Source organism: Ceratocystis lukuohia (assembly GCF_044167205.1).
Source record: "Ceratocystis lukuohia strain C4212 chromosome Unknown Supercontig1_pilon, whole genome shotgun sequence".
Taxonomy (NCBI): Eukaryota; Fungi; Ascomycota; class Sordariomycetes; order Microascales; family Ceratocystidaceae; genus Ceratocystis; species Ceratocystis lukuohia.
The window spans coordinates 1,375,466-1,398,962 of NW_027263520.1; the positions used below are offsets into that span (position 1 = coordinate 1,375,466).

At 49.6% G+C, this 23,497-nt stretch overlaps 4 protein-coding genes across 4 annotated transcripts; 2 read left to right on the forward strand and 2 right to left on the reverse strand.

The window, feature by feature from the left end:
• Positions 1-167: 167 nt before the first annotated feature.
• HOO65_010358 (Acyl-CoA thioesterase 2) lies at positions 168-1,427 on the reverse strand (the record flags this gene model as incomplete). Its single annotated transcript, XM_071005902.1, has 2 exons — positions 168-1,172; positions 1,236-1,427. The coding sequence occupies 2 exons, from the start codon at positions 1,425-1,427 to the stop codon at positions 168-170; spliced, it is 1,197 nt and encodes a 398-aa protein (XP_070862180.1).
• A 769-nt stretch (positions 1,428-2,196) lies between these two features.
• On the forward strand, positions 2,197-3,321 carry HOO65_010359 (putative quercetin 2,3-dioxygenase PA1210; the record flags this gene model as incomplete). Its single annotated transcript, XM_070999694.1, has 1 exon — positions 2,197-3,321. The coding sequence occupies one exon, from the start codon at positions 2,197-2,199 to the stop codon at positions 3,319-3,321; it is 1,125 nt and encodes a 374-aa protein (XP_070862181.1).
• A 1,334-nt stretch (positions 3,322-4,655) lies between these two features.
• On the forward strand, positions 4,656-9,252 carry HOO65_010360 (Oxysterol-binding protein 2 -like protein; the record flags this gene model as incomplete). Its single annotated transcript, XM_071005268.1, has 3 exons — positions 4,656-4,675; positions 5,352-7,953; positions 8,032-9,252. The coding sequence occupies 3 exons, from the start codon at positions 4,656-4,658 to the stop codon at positions 9,250-9,252; spliced, it is 3,843 nt and encodes a 1,280-aa protein (XP_070862182.1).
• Positions 9,253-18,962: 9,710 nt separating this feature from the next.
• HOO65_010361 (Fluconazole resistance protein 1) lies at positions 18,963-20,469 on the reverse strand (the record flags this gene model as incomplete). The annotated part of the gene is made up of 3 exons (XM_071005782.1): positions 18,963-19,965; positions 20,034-20,140; positions 20,251-20,469. The coding sequence occupies 3 exons, from the start codon at positions 20,467-20,469 to the stop codon at positions 18,963-18,965; spliced, it is 1,329 nt and encodes a 442-aa protein (XP_070862183.1).
• Positions 20,470-23,497: the final 3,028 nt, after the last annotated feature.

The window sequence follows — 23,497 nt, forward strand, 5'->3', positions numbered from 1 at the left end:
TGCTACCTAGTTATAATCTTACTATTCTTCTAGATGTAAATATCATTTCTACTATCAATACAGATTGCTTGCCAAGACACATGGCTCGTTCCTCAGGATAACAAAAAAAGTAACTAATAAGTAACATACGCCATGTTATTATATTAGACAAGTATCGCTAGCCGTCTCTACAGCTTCTCTTTTATAGGCTTATCCTCCTTTGTTACATGATTAGGGAAATCGGGGTTTACAGGGTCAGGACCGTCTTGGTTCAGCCGCGTGACACCCTCCTGCACACAAGTAGCCAATAAAGTGCCATCCTGTGAGTATATATGAGAAATTGCCACACCTCGACCCTCGCCAGAGAATGGGCTCATGACATCCGACAGCATCCATTCATCAGCCTTCACAGCTTGTGGATTATGGAAGTAGATGCTATGGTCGAGACTGACCAACATGCCCATACGCGGTCGTTCCCTAAGTTGTGAAAGCTCTAGCCCGTTGAATTTTCCATCTGTTCCGACATCCTCACGCATAGCTCGACGGAAATATTCTGGGGCTGGAGCCTCTGGCGGCGAATGAAAGCGCCATACGCCATGGATGCGAAGTACTGAAGCCACAAATGCCGAGTCACTCATGTAAGCAAGAGCAGCAACATGCTCCGCTGAGCCGGCTGGTGTGCTGATTTTACCGCGTGCCTTCATCCAGTGTTGGCACCTGCGCTGGTGAACCCCGGGTGCATCCAAAGTGCCAGTAATACGAATAGCCCGCACGATGAATGGAAGCGCGGGATCGTCCATATCATCATCCTCCTGGCCATCCTCATCATTGGTCGGAACCGGCGGTGCATCTCCTATCTTCTGTGGCGTTGGAAGAGCATGGCGAAGGGATTTGGTGCCACCAGAGCTACGCCGAACAAACGATGCGGTAATGGTGAAAATACAAGCGCCCCTCTGGCAAGCCTGTACTGTGCGTGTGGCAAAAGATCGGCCATCGCGTACGCGCTCGACGTGATAGACTAGTGGAATAGTGGAGGATCCCGCAAGAAGAAAATAGGAATGACAGCTATGAATGGCAAAGTCTGGGGGCACGGTTGACTGACCAGCCGCAATGCTCTGGGCAATCACGCCACCCCCAAAAATTCCGCGCGCCGTAGGAGGGTGCCATAGCGGTCGAGCGTTGGTGAAAATATCCTGTTGAGTAGCATGTGTTAATATATACCTCTTATGGCAGCATCGAGATCGTGTCTAGCCTACTGGTTCAATTTGACTCAACTCCTGGATCTCAAGAGTATTTTCGATTGGTGCTTTTGTTGGGTCTTCAGGCTGGGGCCTCAGCAGGGTCGCCTTGCGTGTTTCCTTGTCCTGTTCCTGTAAGACGGAGTCTGGGGGCAGACGCTGCGCGTTGAACTTGGTCCCTATTTTAGAAAAAGTGCCGTTGGGTGCCATGGTAGTGGTTGCCGGCGCCTTGAGCAATATTTCCGCCTATGAAGATAGCTGATGGGCTGTTTGATAACAAACAGATTGGCTTTTTTTCGGAAGGGAAACGCAGAGATTATAAAACTACCAAGAGAAACTCTCGCGATGAAGCCGGGAGAACTGGAGAGTTTATATATTTGGAATATTTGGCGTGAGGTCCAATGGTAGTGAAACTTGTCTCTGCGGTTCTATTCTTAGCGGTTCGTTCTGACACCGTTTAGCAATACTTGCGGCCTCGTATTCTAGCAGTAAACAAGGGATTTTTGAAATGAGCAAAGACAATTTAAAAGGGGTTCTTTGATAGTATGGGAAGCTTGAATGAAGCTTGGTAGTTTGGCATTAACAAAATCGCAAGCGCTTAGCCGCCAAGCCTCGGCTTGCCAAAAAGCGCGGCAAACCTTATCCAGCCATCAAGGCCTAAACCCTAGCGTGTACCCTAGTATGTGCATAGTATGGAGTACAAGGCTCCACTTAAACTGCACTCCTTCTTGCTTATGTCAAGCTTGGTCGTAGCTTACTCATAACTGCAGCTTGAGAGGCGATAGCTACACGCGCCGTCCCACTTCTTCCCCTAGTCTTGAGACAAGCTCTGGTGCCGTAGTAAGCATGACAAAGTAGTTTGTTATCACCGCTAACCTTCCTATAAGCTGCAGGTCGCTGCACACCAGCTTGAACGACTTTCCTCACCATTCTGTTAAATTCTTTCCAAGTGCTTATTTAAGCTTCTCCTTGGGTATAAATGCGCCTTCTTTCCCCCTGGTCCGCGGTTTTGGTCATCTTTCTGGCCATCATCATTTCAACCACCAACTACGGTCACACTCTGCTAGACAAGGTCACCGAGTCTGTCGCATCGTATAAGAGCTTCGAAACTACCGCAGCAACCACAACCAGCACTATTTCCGCCTCCTCAGCCTTTGGTGGTTCTTCTATCACACCCACCTCTACTCTCACTTCTGCTACTTCTCCCAATATGAGCACTGTCTCAAAAGCTTCGAACACAATGTCCAAAGCTCTCCGTCACGCTAAGATTACTCCTCACCGGTCATCAGCCCGTGGTCACAGCGATCACGGCTGGCTGAACACCTACCACTCCTTCAGCTTTGCGGACTGGTATAACCCCAAGTTCTCTCATTTTGGCTCTCTGCGTGTGCTTAATGAGGACAGAGTCAAAGCCAACTCTGGCTTCCCTACACACCCTCATCGCGACTTCGAAATCTTCAGCTACATCCTCTCTGGAGAGCTCACGCACCGCGACTCTATGCTGAGCAAAGGAAACGAGGGCGGAGAAAGCGAAAAGTTCAAACAAATGAAGCGTGGGGATGTGCAATTCACCACGGGTGGCACCGGCATTGCCCATTCTGAGTTCAACGAGCATCCGTCAGAGACTGTGCATTTCCTACAAATCTGGGCTATCCCCTGGAAGAAAGGTCTTCCTCCTGCATACCACACTCAGGCCTTCTCAGAGGAGGCCAAACGCCAGGCCTTTTTGCCAATCCTGAGCCCACTTAAGGCCGGCGAAGACGCTACCTTGGCGGAAGAAAAGGAGGCCGTCCCAGCTATACCCGGGACCATTCCTATCCATGCTGACTTTGTCATGGGCGCCGGAATCATTGAGCCCGGCAAAATATTTGATTGGAGGGTAGGCGCCAAGGTAACTAAGGGCACCAAGAGGAAGGTCTACATACATGTCACCATGACGAAGGGTGGCAGAAGCAAGATTCGTCTAGACGGGCGCGAGGATGATGACGCTATTCTTGGCGAGGGCGATGGCGTGTTTATTGACAATCTCGCAAGTGATGATATCCTGAATGTCGAGAGTATCGGGACAGCGGAGGCAGAAATTGTCGTATTAGATACTGCCTAGGCACAATTGTCTTATATATCATGCTGTTGCTCAGGTAGTACATGTGGGAGCCAAGCTCAAGGTCACATGGCAATCAAAGCTAGAGGCTAGTAATCGGCATCAATCAAATTTCAAGCTAAGGAATGCTTTGTTTGCTTCCCAAGGACACCTCAAGTGTATGTGGTAATCTCTCCATTGGCCCTGCCTCTAGGGCTTTGCGATGCAAACCAGCTTGAATGGCGGGCTAGTACGGGGTCGGGTGATGCGGACGGTCTCTGACATGCTGGCACGAGCTTTTGTGGTGGGGGCTGTTTAGGGTCTGTGTACTAATCTTGAAGCTCTCATTCTCCCTAAAGATCTGTGTAAATCCTCAGCTCAACTTCCCTTGGAATCCCGACTGTTCACTCCACACAGTATGTATGCTTTATGTTCGGCATTGTGATTGGGGGGGGATTCGTACAAGTGGAATGTTTGGCTAAACATCCTTCCTTGTTACTCGCTACTACCTTGCGAAATCAGCCACCCGTCCAGCCCCCGCCCTTGGAAGATGTGTTTGATCACTAATATGCTTCATAGCTGCATCTTTATCCGCATCAAAGCCTAGATATAGTGTAACTAATACTAGCACAGCGGATAACAAAGTCCTTGAGCAGGGAACTTTTGTTGTGCTATTCATTCAAACAGCCATGTGCTTCTTTCCGGCTAAAGCTTCTGCTGTTGGTCATTATGGATGTAGCGGGCCTTGGTAGAGATAACTCTGTAGGTGGATAAAGAACTATCCAAGCTTGCATCGATGATGTCAGTGGGTTGGTAACCCTAATCACGGAGATAATTTATAGACACGTGATAAGCAGCGACCGGATTGGCCAGATTGCTCGACGACAAAGCTTTGTGGCGATCATGGTTACAATCGACGCAGTTGATTAGATCAATGAATCTTTTGTGCCCAAGGTCCTTTCTCCATCTCTTTCTATTCACGCTCCTTGTCTTTGAATATTCTCTCTCTCTATTTTTTTTCTCTTCCTTTTTTCTTCTTTCCTCTTGCAATTTTCTGTTACATTGGATAGCTGGATTGTCGCCCAAGCCAACCTGTCGCTATTGTAAACCCCCCCCCCCCCCCCCGCCACCAACAATATACAGCCAGTCTTGGAGCTATATGAGCTCTGCTATCAGTATTCTTCCTTTTACATACTGAAGTCGGGATCATTATCGGCCTGTTTAAAGCCTGTCCCCTTTCTTCTTCTCTACTTCTAGTTTCTGCCCAATTGCAAACAACACGCAGCTAGAAATCCAGCCAGTCAGTCAATTTCGATTCGAATTATCGGCTTCGTCGGTCGTGTCTCTGCACTGCCACAATGTCAGACACAGGTGAAAGGTACGTTCTATGAGATGCACCATTGCAGTTTCTTACTTTTCCCACGTTTGTTCCTATCGAGGTTAGAGCTGCCTAGATCAAGCTGGACTCGGCCGCTTCTATCCCCGATACCTGCTTTATCCCAACACAGCAGCCAATACAATACTGGCTTGGTTAGAGAGGAAAGGAAATGAATGGTATTTGCCAAACTGGTCATGGTTGTTATACCAGTATGACTTCGATTTTTGCCCCATGAGTATGAGTGCTGCTCTAAGCCCGCCGCTTTAGTCGCATAGACTGCCAAAGAATATTAATGGCGGAATTGCCAAACTACTTGCAAGTTCTGTTGTTTGGCGTGGGTAAAGAACTCAAAATTATATGCCAAGTGCTAATTCTGAGCCTTTTGTCCTGTTGATACTGGGCTTGCCTTATGGGCCCACCCACTTCTAATTACTTCTAATTCCATCCCATACATTTGCCATCTCCTCTCTTTATGCTGCCTTCTATACTTGCTTTGCCCTCCACCGCTCCTCTCACGCCTTGTCTTTGTGCTCCATTCAACGTCAACGTGCCACCACCCGCCAATTTTAATCGCCTCAACTAGGGCAGCTAATGCACCGCACTTTCACATCCCACTTCTGTACCCGGAAATATCACCCCATCATCGCTGACGCCCTTGGATTTCCTATATTCACAGCCTCGCCCATAAGCGCTCCCGCTCTTCGGCAGCCAAGGTTTTACTACGTCGTAAAACCACCGAGCCTAGAGACGATACTTCTGCCACAACCGAGGAAGACACTGGCCTGCAGCTCGACACTCGACCTAATACCCTCAACGTTGCGCCCTCACCCTCAAAAGCCACACCATCCTCACCGCAAATGCAGCCTTCGAGGGGTCACAGCTCAAAGCTGTCTACTACCTCCATGACGGCTAGTCGCGTCCCATCCCATCCCTCGATAGCCGCCTCTGTCAGTCCCCCTTCCGTCGCAGTTTCTGTGCCTTCCTCTCACCCTACCCGCAATGGCAGTGTGAGCTACACCGATAAAGGTGCCGTTTCTCTTGAACAGTCACTACGGAAATTCCGCATAGTCGAAGCCCTTCGCAACGGCGACACCGCCTCTATTTCCAAGGCAATTCGCGAAACCTGGGAGTCAGCCTCCAGGAGAAGCACTTCGTCAGCCTCCGCAGTGCCTGTCACTGGCCCTCTCGAGGATACCACTATTTTGCATTTGGCTATCCAATGTGCTGAAATTCAGGTCATCGAGTACATACTTTCTGATGGTGCGACTCTTATCGACATCAACGTCAGGGATAAGGATGGAAATACCCCGCTCCACATAGCCTCGCAGCAGGGGCGGACACAGGCTGTACAGCTCCTTCTTGATCAGCCTGGAATTAATGACTCTATTGTCAACTTCCAAGGACGCTTGCCTATCGATGTATCAAGAAGCCCCGACATTTTCCAACAACTGCATCTCTCCAAGACACTTTTTGCGGAGACTAAAATTAAGCAGGTCCAGGATCTCATTGCGGATCAAAACTACGGAATTTTGCGCGACGTTTTAGAAGAGCCTCGACTAAAGTCCGTGCTTGATGTCAACAGTACTGACTTTGTCTCGGAGCCCATCACAGCCCAGTCAGGCGGTACACTGTTACACGAAGCTGCCCGCAAGCGTGATTCGCAGCTTATCCAGCTTCTGCTTTTGCATGGTGCTGATCCCTTCAAGCGTGATAGAAAGGGCAAGTTACCACAAGACGTTACCAAGGATGATACGACTCGTGCCATGCTCAAGAGATCTCCGGCGGCTCAGGCCGCTCAACGTGGCATCCAGGAAAAGGCAGTTCTCGGTGCTGCATCCCAAGGTGGCTCTGCCAGCTTGACTAGCGACCCCCTTGCTGGACGGGAAGCCCGTGAAATGCGTGGCTATTTGAAAAAGTGGACCAACTATCGCAAGGGCTACCAGCTGCGATGGTTTGTGCTTGAGGATGGCGTTCTGAGCTACTCAAAACATCAAGATGATGCTGGTGCAGCCTGTCGCGGTGCGATCAACATGCGCATTGCCAGACTCCACATGAGCCCAGATGAAAAGACAAAGTTTGAAATCATTGGCAAATCTTCTGTCAAGTACACGTTAAAGGCCAATCACGAAGTGGAAGCCAAGCGTTGGTTCTGGGCTTTAAACAATTCAATCCAATGGTCTAAGGACCAAGCAAAGGAGGAAGAGCGCCAAAGACTTCGCCGCGATGAGTTTTTACGTCACGCCAAGGAGCACGAAAAGCCATCCCAACTTGCCCCCAGTGAGGGCGCCAGCGAAAATGTCAGCGTTTCCGAGTTTGGCGGAAGTTCGTCAAAGGCTGCCCAGGTAACTCGCACAGCCTCAACAAGCCGCCTCAACCGCTGGCCCGATAACGCTGGCACCAGCAATGGAAGCGGCGACGAGGATGATAGATACGATCACGAAACACGCCCTTCGGTAAACCCCGCCGACTCTGTATACCACGACGATGATGACGATGAAGAGGATAATTATGTTGATGACTCGAGTGCTCGTAATGTGGCTCCTAGCAAGGATGCATTCTCGATTATAGTGCAATCGGCTCGTCTGCAATTGGATACCATGGCTCAAGTCAATTCCGCCCTCATGTCTCAGGTGCCCCGTCAGGGATCAAGTGTCACGGCTCCATCTCTCGCCGACCCAGCCGTAGTCCAAGCCCTGGCCACATATGACGGTGCCATTCGGAGCCTGACCGGATTGATTGGCGATCTTTTGAAAATTGCCAAAGACCGTGAGGGCTACTGGCAGTCACGCGTAGACCGCGAGATTGATATGCGCCGCATGTGGGAGGAGAGCATGGCCAAGTTAGCCCGTGAACAGGAGGAGCTAGAAACCCAGTATAGCCAGGCTGAGAAGAAGCGGAAGATGACCAAGCGCGCCTTGAGACAGGCTCTCACTGCTGAAGCATCTTCTGCTCCGCCCAACACCATCCATGAGCACGACAGCGAAGATGAGCTGGCCCGTGCTAACACTGGATTCACCAGTGCCAACCGCAAACCGCCTATTGACATTTCTCTTTCTGACTTTGAGTCTGAGGATGAGGAAGAATTCTATGATGCCGTCGATGCTGGCGATATTGAACTTGCCGAGATGCCGCCATCTGAAGAAGCAGGTGAATCCAAAGCTATCATGGTTGTCAACGACGATGAACACGACATCTCATCCTCTTTCCGCGGATATGAGAACGGCATCCGTACTCGTTTGAAGTTGGATGAAGATAACCGACCTAAGGTTGGTCTCTGGGTAAGTTTAATAGCCGTCCTGACCTAGGTTTCTCTATTTCACGAATGAAGGGATGGATGCTAACACTCAAGCAAATAGGGAATTCTGAAATCCATGATTGGCAAGGATATGACCAAGATGACGCTTCCCGTTTCCTTCAACGAGCCAACGTCTCTGTTGTATCGTTGCGGTGAAGACATGGAATATGTGGAACTGCTTGACCAGGCAGCCGAGCGGTCCGACTCCATGGAGCGACTGATTTATGTTGCTGCCTTTGCTGCTTCAGAATATGCCTCAACCATTGGACGTGTCGCCAAGCCGTTCAACCCTCTTCTAGGAGAGACGTTTGAGTACGTTCGCCCCGATAAAAACTACCGGTTCTTCATCGAGCAGGTCAGCCATCACCCTCCCATCGGTGCTGCATGGGCTGAATCCCCTCGTTGGACATACTATGGCGAATCATCGGTCCGGTCGAAATTCTATGGCAAGTCCTTCGACATTAACCCTCTCGGCACGTGGTTCCTCAAGTTACGACCCACCTCGGGTGGTAAGGAGGACTTTTACACATGGAAAAAGGTGACTTCCACTGTCATTGGCATCATCACTGGTAACCCCGCCATTGATAACTATGGAACCATGGAAATCAAGAACTGGACGACGGGCGAGATTTGCTACTTTGAGTTTAAGCCACGTGGCTGGAAGGCATCAAGCGCATACCAAGCGGCCGGCAAGATTTTGGATGCCTCTGGCAAGGTTGTGTACAGCATGGGTGGCCGGTGGAACTCTAGAATCTATGCTCGTAAGACACCTGGCTACGAAGCGGCTTTAGACGACCCAGGCGACGGTGCACAGAATGGCAGCATCAATGACCCGAACAAGCCCTTCTTAATCTGGAAGGCCAACCCTCGGCCGGCTGGTATTCCTTTCAACCTGACGCCATTTGTGCTTACTTTTAACCATATTGACGACGATCTGCGACCCTGGCTAGCACCGACAGACTCGCGCTTACGACCCGACCAGCGAGCTATGGAAGAGGGTGAGTATGATTTTGCGGCCAGCGAGAAGACGCGACTGGAAGAGGCTCAACGAGCACGCCGTCGCCAACGCGAGCAGAGAGGCGAAGAATTCAATCCAGCGTGGTTTAGAAAGGCAAAGTGCGAGATTACAGGTGAAGAGTACTGGAAGTTCAATGGCGAGTATTGGAAGCGCAGAGACCACTCAGGCCCCAATGGCGATCCAGGTGTGTGGGATGGTCTGGAGCCGATTTACGAAGATTTCAAGGGCCCACCCCCTCGTGCGTTAACGGAGTCGTCTATGTAGACGAGAAGTTGATATAGCTAGCAGTGGAAGAAAAAAGGGGGTTTGTCTTTTTTTTTGGTTAACTGACTGATTAGCTGACTTACTCATCGGTTCATCTTTGACATTTATTTGGATAATAACGAAGATGAAGGCAAGTAATGGTCTTTTTTTTAGGTTAGTGAAGAGGAGGAAACTTGGGGGTTCTTCACCTATTTGTCATACTTGTTGCTTGTGTTATTGTCGCCTAATATACTGAGAGGACTCTCATAGTGTATTGACCATGACTGTTATTGATATGAAAAGAAAAGCGTTTTCTGTACCTCTCTTTTGTAAGCCATGTGCTTGTCATGTGATCAACAATGATAGTGTATACTATCGTTCCTGTGAAGCTCTAGTGCTCTGCTCTAGAACATTCATCATTACAATTTACTACACCTGATTTGCTATTGTTAGGACTGGCTGGAGTGTAGTATCGGCTCGTTGGTTTCAGCTGTGTCTTCCCTTGGCCAGCTGTGCATGTGCATGGCACAGTTAGTTTTAAGCTTTTGAGGTCTCTTGTAACACTGAATCATAAAATTCCTCAGCTTTCTTAGAGAGTGCAGACACCAGGCCGGCTAAGAGATTCATCTTATTTGGAGAGCAAGATCGAAAGCTCGTCTTTGAGGACTGTTCCGAGTGGCTCCAAGACAGGCTGAGTATCCGTCGACTTTGCAGTAGACTGCATGAGTTTATCCACCGCTGCTCATCTCACACGAGGGAGGCGGGAGCCGTTATCGAGCGTTCACTAGATGGCCAGACTGGCTCTTGGAGCTTTGGCGAGGGCTATCAGAAGGCCAGTCTATTATAGGGCCTCGATGGCCAAAATTCCAGATTCCTCTAGTTCAAGATCGTGTAATGCCTTGGCATCTGAGACTAGTGTGGAAATACCCTCGAGAACGAGAGGATGATGGGAAGAGTGAGGGTGAGTCTTCGATATAGGGACATAGCAGTCCCCCCGCCCAAGGCCTATCTGGGGAGTAAGCATGACTCCCTAAGTTGAGGCCCCAACAATCGTGGGCGTTGTGTCGTTCGGACAGGTGGCCAAGTCAGACAAAGCCGTCTCTAGAGGCAGGAGAGTGCGACCTTGGAGTTTATCTAGGAGTCTAAGGTAGACTGCTGCTAAGGAACTAGGCACATATTACCTGCTCTGAGCTTGTATCCCCCAGCTTGACGAGAGGAGAAGCTCTTTGGTGTCTAAGATGCAGTATCTTTGTCTAACCTCTAACCTTTTAGATAGCCTCAAGGTGTAGACCAAAGGGTGCATAGCTCAGCACTTGCGTTCATTGTTGGGAGACAAAAGGAAGCCCTCGGCAATTTTGTGGTTGGCATGTTTAGAGACAAAGTAAGCAGACTTCTTGGGATAATAGACAAGTAGTGCGTCAGGTAGCAATGGACGATGATTCTATCATAAATCGTGTCGCTAGGTAGCTATGACGTAATCAAGCACATATATAAATTCACGTGGGTATATCACGTGAGGCTGGCGCGCTACTAGCATTAATAATGCATTAACCTTGTTATTATTATCTTTATCTCTTTGTGGTGAGTAAAAGCCAGTCAAAGGCTGCATGATTCATGATGATGAACTGTTTCTTACTACAGTACACCCTGGGCTCAGGAGGAGGGTATCACTTGAAACGGGGCTGGATCTGGCTTAGAAATAAGCCCAGGGCTCACGGTCAACAATGAATACTAGAGAATACAAAAATAAAAGACACATAACATGGGTTGCATGTGGCTTCGCTTTTCTGTTTCTTTTCGCTGTCCGTTCCGTCCCTGCACCCCGTCTGTAGATTTCTAATCTCTCGCGGTGGGATATATAATGGCCGTCACGGAATGCGGGGGGGGGGGGGGGTGTATGCTTTTTCAGTCACCAGCAACACCAACTTTGGAATTCCCACGTTGGACTTGTTCCTTTTCCAAACGTCAAGGAGATTGGGTATTTACCAGTGAGAGGAACGAGCCTCAGCGGGAATGTCTCGCAAGATATGAAGACAAAGGGTGGGTGACAAGGTGAAGGGCGTCTCTTTTTCGCCCTGATGATATGTAATTCTCTTGCTGCGAGTCACATGGGCTGAAGTGTGGCACAAAGGAAAAGCAAGGAGAGGAGGAGGAAGACGAGGGGTAGGGGGTGTGGATTCCGGCGGAGTTCAGAGCTCAACATAGGGCTCCCGCTCGGGACACGGGCTTTTGCCGCCCGGACGAAATAAAGCACGCCCCCCCCCCTTGAGACTACAAAAAACCAATGAAGCAAGAGGAAGATTGGTCAGTTGAATTGCGAGTGCCGCGCTGCGGTAAGTTGAGATGCCCTAGTGGATTTGTAAGCAAGCAAATGAACGGCAATCAATATTTGTAACGTACTCATTGTGACCATTCCATTACACAATGACATGCTGTAGCTGACTGCCTTATATAATATTATTTCCCCATATCTTCATTTCAGAGTCGTCTTCCAGGTGTTTTCTGACATCATCCCCTTCAAACTTTAACCACAAGGCGGAGTTCCAACAGTCGCCTGTCGCTGATAAGGTACATTGATAATTAATAAGCTTGACGCGGACCCACAATAAGTCTTGCGGCTCTTATTTCTTTTGTTCTCCTTATAAATCAAAATGTTTACTTCTACAATTGATCAGTGCTTCTAGTGGAGATAAAATGTGGGGAAAGAAGAAGAAAGGAACAGAAGAAGCACAGGGCTGGGGGGTGGGGGTGGGGGAGGCGTGTAGCATGCAACAAAACGGGCGAGAGCGTTATTGGGGGAAGCGGGGCATCATATGGGTTCTTGCATATATCGTCTTATCCCCAAGACATTGGACTAGGTCTCTTAACCCTAGATATGCGGCTGCCAGGAGAAGGAGGGTGAACAGATGCTAACATTAGCTTCCGAGTATACTCGTATTCGTTGGATTATGGAAATCTCTAGACTCAGAGTAGAAACTTCCTAACCTAGACAATGGAGACCGCTCTAGGCATCCATCCATGTTCTGATTTCCCACAAAAGAAATAAAAAAAATTATGAGAAAAAATATAGCCAGGCCAGGCAAAGGCGGCGGATATCTCATCCATCCATCGCACACCACACCCGCTCGCTGCCCGCCGTCCGCTCATATTCCTGGATTTCTGATGAGCTAAACGTAGCGGCGTTCGGATTTTAGCGCGGCCTTTAGATGGGCTTTAGCCCCCGAATCTCACCCATGCGCTGTATAGCCAGGCAGAAGTTTGGCGGCGCTTGGTGTTGTCTCCTATTCTTTTCTATTCTAGACTAATATTTCCCCCCTCTATCTCCTTTCCTGCGAATGCAGAACATGTGCATGTCATCCCATGCATGACGCGCCATGTCAAGAAGTGGAGAAGAGAGGGGAGGGTCAGTCAGATGGGAGGTTTCTCTCGGATTTTTCCTGCCACCCAGAGCCTTTCCTCATCTACTAGAACGCGAATTTTCAGTTAATGGGTTCTCATGCGACAGTACGATACCGTCTTCCTACTGCTACTGCACCCCTCTTCTTCGGCTGGCTGTATTTAACTCCGCTCGCTTGATCTCGCCTCGGAGATGCCTCACTAGCTGCATATCACCACCGCCTAGTACTTCTCGCCTTGGGCTTCTCCTAGCATTTGATTATCGACAATCCAGGCAGGTAACAGCCGTGAGGAAGGCATGTAATACTGACATCCCAACACCTTAGACACCTCTGGCATGGTCTAGCCCGTCGCTTCTACCCCGCTAGCATATATATCCCTCGAGAGCGGCTGAAACAAGAGGAACTTGAGGCCATAAGGAAACAAGTCCTCTCAGTAATCGACATTCTAACATCCCTTTTGAAGAAATAGGAGAAATAGACTGGGGAGTAGACTAGTAGTATGCATGCGGGGCTAGAGGTCGTTCCGCTTTGCGCTTCGGGGCCCGCTGTGACAGCGATTCCGCTGAGGTGTGTCTGGAGCGTAGCACTGCCAATGCTTCATATGGGTAGTACACAGCACGCCACACCTACACATGAGCTCAGGGTGTGTGTTGATGATAATGAGCCCCTCCATGTCTATCAATCTCGGAATCTCGAAGGGACTAAAGATCTCATGCCCGACTTATTGCTGGGCATATTTACAGGGGACATAAGGGGGGGGGGGGGGGGAGGGGACTCTTTTGCTCTCACGAAGGGGCGCGGTTCATGTAAGTTGACATTCATGGATTCATGGACAACAGTCCGCCTTGTCATGCGCCAGTTCGGTATTACTTCCCCTTCCAAATGTAGCTGGGGGTACACCCCGCTCCAGTGGTGAGCTTACAATGCAGCCTGTAGAGACAAAAGGCCAGACTAGCGGTTGAGTGGCTGTAGAGCTGGGACGAGGGTGGCTCTATGAAATAAGGCCTAGGAATCAGACGATGATATATTGCGGATATGGTCAGGCTTGATGATCATGTTCTTTTTTATTTTTAACTTAGGCAGAAACTGCAGCAACTCGCTATTCATGTTGGTCGGTGCAGCGGCTTCCGATATATCGCTGCCTTGGGGCCCTTTTGATGCAGGCTTGGTGAAGAGCCACAGAGAGCAGCGTCTTATTATGGTCTGGACAATTTAACCTGCAGCAAGTCAAATGGCAAATGCTGGTGATTAGGGGGGGCCACAAAGAGACTATTTTGTAGGTAACATCTGACGTACAAACAATAGGCCGGCTGGTAGAGTATTTGAGGTTCCACCGGAAAGGCGGTCAAGCATAGGCAGAGCAAGGCAGGATAGATGCCGAGGCAAAGGAGCAGCGCACTAAAGAGCGAGTAAGAGGTGAAAGCAGAGGCAAAGCAAAGGAGACGGAAGCAGGGACGGGAACGGAAATGGGATATCTGAGCAAGCCGCCAGCGAGGATGGAAAGCTAGGACCCAAGGTCATTCGGTAGTTAGTATTTTGTAAATTGAGCCGTGTGCATCTATCTAGCCATAGACAATTCCAAGATTATTCGGAGTGAGTTATCATCATACGCATCACCATGAGCGCGCGCGAGAGACTGTCTGTCGTAGTTGTCAAGAGCCGATGAGCGGTCAAGCGGAGTATGCATTTACCGGGAGTGAAGCTAGGGTTATAGTAGAACTAGCCTTCGGGTTTGTGGCTACACAACCCGCACACAGGACAATGAATGTCTCCATCATATGCAGCTGGAACAGAGGCCGGATTACAGCTGAAGATACGCTAGCTAAGCGACACGGTTGATCTGACTTCTGTTTGTTTTTGTGCTTGTGTTTGTGTTCACTTGTAGGTATTTGCTTCGTCTCTGGGCAGATAGACTTGTGACTTGTATCGCCTTTGTATATATGCATATGCATATGCATATGCATGTATCGAGCTAGATCGCCAGCTAAGCCAAGCCAGGGGACCCCGGTCAAACGAGCATCACCATACCATGTTGAAGTTGGAATGCGAGTACTATGAATGACGGGTCGGTGTTTCTCTAAGTGGCGCTTATATAGACACCCCCTAGCCACTTCTTTTACTCGGATGTTTTCTAGGGGTGGACGTATGTATGAGATGAGCGGAGCCTGGGCTCTTGACATCGGTAAAGCGGGCTTTCACTAAACCCCGATAAGCATGGCGGACAGCTTAGTTGGGATGGGGGCTGTTCTTGTGGTGAGTTTGTAAGTTGGTTCCCGATGCTGACGCGAGAACGAAGTTGGACCAAAGATGGTGGCGAGCAAGACAGACGAGAGCTCGTAGGCTTGGGAAAATTAAGCCGCACCAGGAAATGAAGCCAGCACGCACAGTTTTCTGCGGTGCTGTCTGTGAGGGAGGCAGCACCGAGATATCTAAGAAAAATAAGAGGGCCGACCGACCACAGGCAGCAGCAGCAGCAGCAGCAGCACTGCTAGTTTCTTCGGCGACCCTTTCCGTACGTTGTAATGTAACAGTAGAACAAGCTAAGGCATGCCTTGGTTTTTCTTTTTCCTTTCTATGAAAGAGAGACAGACAGGAGGGGAATGGTAAAACAGGGGGTTGCCGCGGGCCCAGAAAATGACCAAAACAAAGCAAAGCCAAGGCTAGGCATGCCCATGTATTTTGTACTAGCTTGTGGGGGCCGGCCGGGGGCTTATGGGCAATGGAAGCTTTAGACAACTGTGTGTGTGTGTGTGTGTGTCCTGGAGGGGTAGGTAGGTTGAGTTCATCCGTATAGCACGTGTTAGTTATTGGTGGAGGGATTCTCCGCCGGGTTACAAATCAGGAGCAATGACACAACACAGACAGAACAAGAAGACGCAGCGAGACAAGGTAAGGTTGAGTGAGGCCTTGGCTTATGCATGTAAGTCGAAAGTGGAATGAGATTGTGAGCTGCTTGTACGAATAAGACGAGTTGAGGAAGGGAGGGAGGGTATGAGAGACGGGAAGTGCCATGATTGGGAGAGGAAAAAAAGACGAAGAGAAATAAAAGCGGCTAAAATAAGATAAAAGGCAGCGAATATATGTGTATATATAAGCAAATAAAGTTGGAATTAGTCGAATACTGAAAGTGCAGCTTGACTCATGAGGACACGCCCTCTCACCTCCATCTCTAGAAACAAAGGTGAGCACAACGACAGCAATGTCAGAGCTGCCTAGCACAGCCAGCTAGCCAGCCAGCCAGCCAGCCAGCCAGAGCGCGCTTCTATGCCAATATCAGAGATATGCGCGTCTCCGAGGGCGTGTCGACAAGAAAGCCATAGCAGTGTGTGAGAGTGTCCGCCCCCATCCACTTGCTTCCTATACATCGACTGGATACAGAGCCGAAGAGGCAAGGGGCAGCAGGGGAGGGCAGGGCAGGGCAGGGCAGGGCAGGACACAACGGAACCTTGATTTGAAAGCAAAGAACACACGCCAGCAAGAACAGCAGCAGAAAGGCACTAGCTCTCTCGTTCATTTGTCAGTTGACAGCGAAAATATCAGATGGTCTGTTCGTCTCCCCTCTCCTTACCACCCCTCCCCCATGTAAGAAGCCCCAAAAAGACCACGGAGAACAAGTAAATACTGTGAAAAAGGGTCCTGTAAGTCGGACCGCCCTACCGGCATCCCGCCTCGTCCTCTTCCTCCTCCTCCCCCCTCTTCTGCTTCTTCCCCCTCTTCCCCTTCCTCTTGCTCTCTCTGCCCTCTGCCCACCCATACTGGCGAGCTAGCCAAAGTCAAACTTGTCTTAGCTGAGCCTGCAAAACGCTTTGGTATGCAAGCAGCTCCAGCTCCAGCGACTTGCTCACATTAGCCGCCACCAACGCCCCGTTGTTTGAGACCCTGCTTGAGGGGCGGGAGTCGGAGGCTTAGGCTTTCTACCGCTCTCCTGCTTAGCTGACAGTGCAGTGTAGTGGTGATGTTTTCTCCGTCCAAGCTGACCCGAGTCGCCATCCACCAAGAAGACTAGAGAATCAATGGAAGAGACCAGGCTAATGGAAGAAAGCGTGCTATCTGTGTGGTGTGTATACAAAGGATTATAGCTTAATATCTCGTCTCGTCCTGACCCATCTCCTCTTGCCTCTACTGCCAACCCTACGCACCCGCCTTCGCCTCTCCGTCCGTTTTGCTCACTCTTAATAATCTGGCACGGAACATTGCGAGAATATCTCTCTCGTGACCCCGACTTGTGCTTCTTTGCCTTTACCCCGACCTTGCTCCCCCCCCCTCTTTCTGCTCTCACTACACCCCACCCCTCCCCTCCTCTCCTCCCCTTGTTGCTGCGCAGCCTCCTCTTCCTCTATTTTTTTTTAATTTTTTTTTAAATTCCTTTCTTTTCTTAGCCCATGGGCAAACAAATTTAGACTCCTTTCGCATTGTCGGAAACCCATCACCCCGTTCCTGTCTGTCTACTCGGGACCTAGTTTTGCCTCTTCGCGGGTTTGCATTTCTCGGGTTCTATCGCAGTCTATGCAGCCTGCCAGAATATGGAGGAGGCAAAGCAGCAGGCTGGAAGGCGAAAGAAAAGTATGAAAAATATCGGGAGTGCATTTGTTTACCGATAATCCTAGAGTTGGATGCTAGTAGGCTTACATGTAACAGTATGTGTTGACCTGGGGAGAGGCAGTGTTTATGTAAGTGCTAAACAGCTGTTTGGCCTTATTATGCCCGCCTATATGCATGCGCAAGTTGGGCCTGGAGCCTGGGCCTGGAGCCTGGGCCTGGGCCTGTATTGCAGGGCATCTACCAAGCAAAGCCAATACTAGGCTCAGGAAACGGCAAAGGCTAGCATGAATGCCATATGCCACATTCAGAGACGCAAATAAAGAATAAAAGATGGATATAAGAGTGCCAGAATGAAGGCCAACAATGACGTTGCTAGCTGTATTTGACAGTTACAGCCTTTGTTTGGGCTGGGCCTCGGCCTTGGCCTGAGCTCATAACCATAACAAACTTATATGAGATTGCATTATCTTACATTTCAAGAGTCGCCTCAGCAGCAGGCGAGCAAGCTCTGAAGCACAAAGGCGATCATTTCAGTCAGTTTATGTCTGTCTCCATGACGTGTTTGGCGCGTGGCTGGCCCTCTGGATTGTCCTGGGTCTTTAGGTTGTTCTAGTTTTAGTTAGCTATCTAGCTAGCCCTGAGCCCATCCTATACTCCCCATGCCAAGCCCCCTCCCTCCCCCAAGGCAAAAGCTCGGGATGGAAGCCGAATGCGAGGACTGCCCAGTGCATAAAATGAACGGGGCGCGTGTTTGTCATCCAGTGCACGTACTCGATGGGTACGGCTAGGCGTATGCATAAGTGTGGTATAGTGTAGAAGAGAGCGCATTGATTTGCTTGGGCTTGCTTACCTGGCTTGTTGGTAATCCGTACGAGTGCATACTCTGTCCTGTTCCCTACCTATCCAGCCAGTGAGTGAGTGCCCTGCAACACAGTGCAGTTTTAGACAAGGGGAGAAGCTGGCGGGGAGACACTGAACTCCGGAGAAGCAGAGAGAGAGAGAGAGAGAGAGAGAGAGACGGAGAGACGGAGAGACGGAGAGAAGCTGGCAGGACTGAAGCCATGAGGCAAGGCAACGCAAAGTAAAAAAGAACAGTTATTCAGCAAGTATTGTGCTGTGTGTAAGTCATTTAATATTCAAAACAATAATGCACTCCAACGCCATGTACAGCCGTGTGCCTATCCCGAACCAGATAGACAGAGAGCCTTAATGGGGCAGAGAATGTAGCAGATATCCCACTAAACGAGATATCAAAGCTACTTTACTAACTCAGAAACGTTAAAAACACGCGTGCAATGTTGAAGATATCTCAAACCATCCCAAGACCCAAAACCATCCCCATAAAGCAAAGAAACAAGAATCAAATCGACAATATGAAACAAGAAATCAATCAGTCGTTGAACCAAGCCTGTAAACCTGTTGTTGTACAATTTTACCCCCCCAATCTAAAAAGGAAAAAGAAAAGAAAAGAAGAAGAGAAGTGAAGAGAAGTGAAGAAGAAACAAAACGCTGATTGACCGCATAAAGCTTTGAGAGATGGTGAGCACAGCAAGATCTGTGAATCATGGGAGAAGCAAGAGAAGACGAAAAGAAAAGAAGAGAAAGGCAAGGAAAAAGAAATAGGAACAGAAAACGTATACAAGACGTAATAAAAAGGAAAAGAAAAAAGTAGAGAAGAAAAAGAAACAAGAAGCGAACTTGGGCGAGCGACACAGAACCCGCTGCCGTTCCTCGTCGATTTACCACTGCCCAGCACCCCCCTCATAGCCGTCGGCTTGGCCTGCCCTGCTCCTAGATCTGCCCGTCAAACATTGGGTTGAAGTACGCCATATCATCAATCAGGGTATTGCCATACGTCGTCAATGGCTGGCCAATCCACTCGACATTGAACGCAGCGGCTGTGCCCAGTCCAGGTCCCGCGGCCGCCATGGCCCCATTGAAGGGGGCAAACGCTGCCGCTGTGACTACCGGACTCATGCCGTATGAGGGGTCTGATGTGGCGAGAGCCAGTTGGCTGGGGTTGACAGTCATGGGCAGCTGGTCGGGCTTCATAACCATTGTTGCGGAATGTGGGCCGGTGGTAGGTGGTGCTGCTGAGGTGGCCACCGCCATGGGTGTGGCTTTGAAGAGGGGCGCCCCCATGGCTTGTGGTGAGAGCGTGTGTTGGGATGTGGTAGCGGGAGACACGTTGTGGCTTTGAGAGGAGATTGTTGAGTCCGAGGTCCAGGAGTTGGTTCTCTCCATTTTCACGGATACCTTGAGATTTCTGTTGTTGTTGTTGTTGTTGTTGTTGTTGTTGTTGCTGTTGCTGCTGCTGCTGTTGGTCGCAGTGCCGCCGGTGCTGAGGGCCGCCATGTTGGTCTCGAGTGGACACTCGGGTGTCACGGGCGTCGTGTTGGAAAACTCAAGAGCCGGTAAGCTGTGTGAAGAATTGCGGCGGATAGAGTCGGAGTTTTCGGTGTGATCGCTAGCCAGCGATGCCGGCGAGTGGCAGTCTGTGTCGGTGGTGGTAATGGAGCCATTGCGCAGGCGGATCTCGGCAGCCAGCTCGTCGCATTCTTTCATGTTCTTGGGGAACGACTTGACCGGGTCGATATCGAGCTGTTCGCATATTTGCAATGTTTGCTGCGAGATGGGGTTCATGCATGTGACAATGTCATGCAGGATTGGACTGCCCTGTTCATCAACGCGGATCTCGCCGTGCTCCCAGAGGCCAGCACCAAGGAGCTTCTTATACATTCGCACAATGACATCGGCCATCATGAGGTGGTTGTCTTCGACCATCTCGCCATAGCTGTTGTGGGGGAGCATGTTAATACACTATAATCTACAGGGTACAGGAGAGAGAAGAGGAGGTCATACCCAGGTGGCAACTGCTTGAACTCAATCTTCTTACGAGCACCCATCTTGCAAATGGCGCCGTCATGGGCACACCGGGTGCAGCAAGTGGGCACAGATCCAAAGTCGCACTGAGCCTTGATGTTAGCCGCTGTCCTTTCAAGGCAGGTGGAGGCCGAGCTTCGGGCATCAAACAACAAGCCCTTGGCTAGCTTGTCCTGAACCATATTAGCCATCTTACCTTGGTCTTCTTAGTCTTGCATCGCTGACACGCTGCTTGCGAACGCTTGGCCCTAACGGCCTTTTCGGGAGCACCGCTGTTTGAGACGGCCGCCCCGACCTTGCGGCTAAGGTCCCTGTCGGCGTCTTCCTTCTTCGGCCGGCCACGCTTCTTGGTGACCCCGGCGGGGTTGGTAAGAACGCTACGAGGCGAGGTGGCGGTGGTTTGATGTTCGGACATGGCGAGAGAGAGAGAGAGAGGGAGGGATAGAGGGAGCTAAGTGAGAGTGAGAGCAAGGGAGGAGAGAAGCTTTGATGAGGCCTGTCGTAAATATCGACAAGAGACAGTTCAATGGCCCGGAAGTTTATATATATAGAGGTTGATATTGGTGAACGAGCCACAAATAAGTAGTAGCGACTGCCAGTTTTGGTATTTGAGATACAGATCGGCCACTCTAAGATGTGTTTAATGGCCTCCAGTAAGAATCAGGTACGATGATTTCAGGTCGTGTCATGGAACGCAGTGGTGGGTGCGGTTGAAAGAGAGTGGACAGAACGGGGCGTTAAAGGTGGCGTGCAAGTCAAGGTTAAGGTTGGTGATGGTTGTAGAACACCGCAGAGCGTGAGAAGTCAAGTTCACTAGGAGGGAGAGGAATAAGATGTACAGACAACTTGAGGACTGGGCCCAGCAGTGGTAACGACGATGGGGGTGGCAATGATAATAGCAGTGATTATGCAATGGAGTTTATGCCGGACTGAGACACTTGAACAGAAGTATCAAGATCGAGCTTGTGTGGAAACGTACACAAAAAGAAGAGAAAAGCAAGAGATTTTCGAGGGAGACAGACCAAGAAGGGTGGGAAGGAGATCAGTAAATATAAACTATCATAGACTCCAGAAGTCGCTGCAGAGTTGTCCAACTATAAAACCCCGAGGAGGACCTATAGAGCCCGAGAGCACTAAATACAGAGAGCAGCCACTAACAAGGGGCACTATAAAAAACCGGGATTAGGCTACAGATTGAATAAGCAAGGACAGCATTTACAGGCCCAGTGATTTTATGGATATTTTATGTTGTATTTTTTTTATATTGCTTTAATTGCCCTCTTTTATTTAAGTCATGTTTGGCAGTTTTTGTTGTCTGCCTATTTGTGGTGAGCCGGAGCCACTGTAGCTGCTTTACAGGGCCTGAAGGCGCTATGGGAGCCTCTGAAAAAAAAAAAAAAAAAAAAAAAAAGACAAAGCACAGCACAGCACAGCACAGCAATAGTGGGGTGGTGGTTCAAGCTTCCATAGGCCCATGGGAAGGGTGCTCCTTTCACACCCTCACTGTGGAGTTTTCATGAATTGCCGTGAGGGCAGATGGGCGTGATTCTAGTAATTAGTATTGAAAATCAGCAGAGCAAAGCTCGTACCGCAGAGACGGGGTTGTGGTGTTCCGTCCCAAATGCCATCTGGGTGTGCGTCTAGTAATCCCGAGCAATATGCAGCTACCAGGAATAAGATCTCGGGTTCATACTTGTTACGCTTATAAGCAAAAGAGAAAAAAAAAAAAAAAAAAGGCCTGCTTTTTGTCCATTTTTATTTTCCTTTTAATTTATTAGTTCTTTTTGTTTTTCAACCCCCTCTTCCCAGGGCTGAGGCTGTGAGCAAGAACGACGAGCGAGCTTCTACTTGGTTCCTGAGATTCTTTTTTGCAAGCCTCCGCTCCGCTCAACTTTCCTATCCTGAGTCGGCCGCGGCTTATGTCCGACCTGGCTTCCAAACAGCAAACAAAAAAAGGGCGTTGTTTTATTTGATTTTATACCCAGCCAGCTGTTCCTTGGATTGCCTTGTTTACAGCGCTCTCCCTCCTACGAAATGCTCCTGCTTTATTTATGTATGTAACTAATTCCCTTCCTCTGCTTCTATTCAGTCTGTTGTTTTCTTATTGTTCTTTTCCTGCTCTCGCCCCCCCCCCCCCCCCCCCAGGTCAGTTTCCAGACGAGATGGCATTTCGTCGTAGGATCGTCATACTACCTACCATACATGCACTCTGCACTCTGCACTCTGCACCGCACCAGCATGGGAAACCGGACTCCGATCACAGCTATGAAAAGCCATAGGGCACGAGACACAAGCAAGACACAATAGTAGACGGCAGAGAGGAGAAAGGCACACAGAGCACAGCCAGCAATCCTGTTACATCTTGGCTAGCAATCATCCGACTTTGTGCTGTATGGACCTAGTCAGGGGGAGATAGATACAGCTTGTACCAATGAAGAACAAGAGAAGCATGCCTGATATTCACCTCATTATGTGATAAGATAGATGTGGGCAGTTGTCTGGATTGTCAAGCGCATCAATGACGTCTATACGACCATAGGTCCCCTACAAAGCACTCAGCATTCCCATACAACGTGCCTATAAGAAACACAGAGGGACTAAAAGTGCTATGGGACACCTACGCCTATGCCTCCACGAACCCAAAGATCTACCTTTAGGCACAGAGGCATTAATTAGCCCCCCTTTTCCGCATCAAGCTGTAAAAAAAAGGAGTCGGGAGCAAGCGAGAACTATCGCGATACCAAGCTCCTCGGTGTTTTAGTACACCCCATCCCGGTGGGTGGAATGGGATAATTGCAGCCATAGCATCTTATGCCCAATACGCCCGCCCATGACTCGCCGGCACACGCAAAAAAATAAAAATAAAAATAAAAATAAAAAGCCGAAACACTGGCCAATGTGAAGCCCACTGGCGCTAGCCCACCCTCAAGTCCACTCCTCTAATTAATTATGCTCCATGTGCGACCTAACCACGCCCGGAGCCTGCCTAAAGTCGACGTAGCACAGAGTATTACCGTCTACCGTCTACCGCCCCATCATCGCCTAACCCCCGTCTCTCCGTCTTTTTATGTTCTTTTGCTAAAGCCAAGACAAGCAAAGCCTCTCCGTTCTCCTTTTTGCTTCCCTCGGAAAGAACCTTCCAGGGGCAGCGCTCGCCAGAACAAGTCACCAAATTCTTACCCTGCCCTGTCCTGTCTTGCCTGCTTGCTGCCTCGGACGTATCGTATCAGCGAGCTACAGAACATCAAAGCAACACATCCATCACCTGGTTTCGTCCCCCCCCCCCCCCCCCCAAACTAGAATGGATTTCTAACAGGCTTTCATCTCGCTATACACGCTTCTTCCTCTAGCCACCCTTGAGCCTTGAACGACCCGGTCGTCGGCCAAAATTGCCGACAACACTATGGAGGTCATAGGGCAAGTAGGAAGCTCTTTTCATCCAA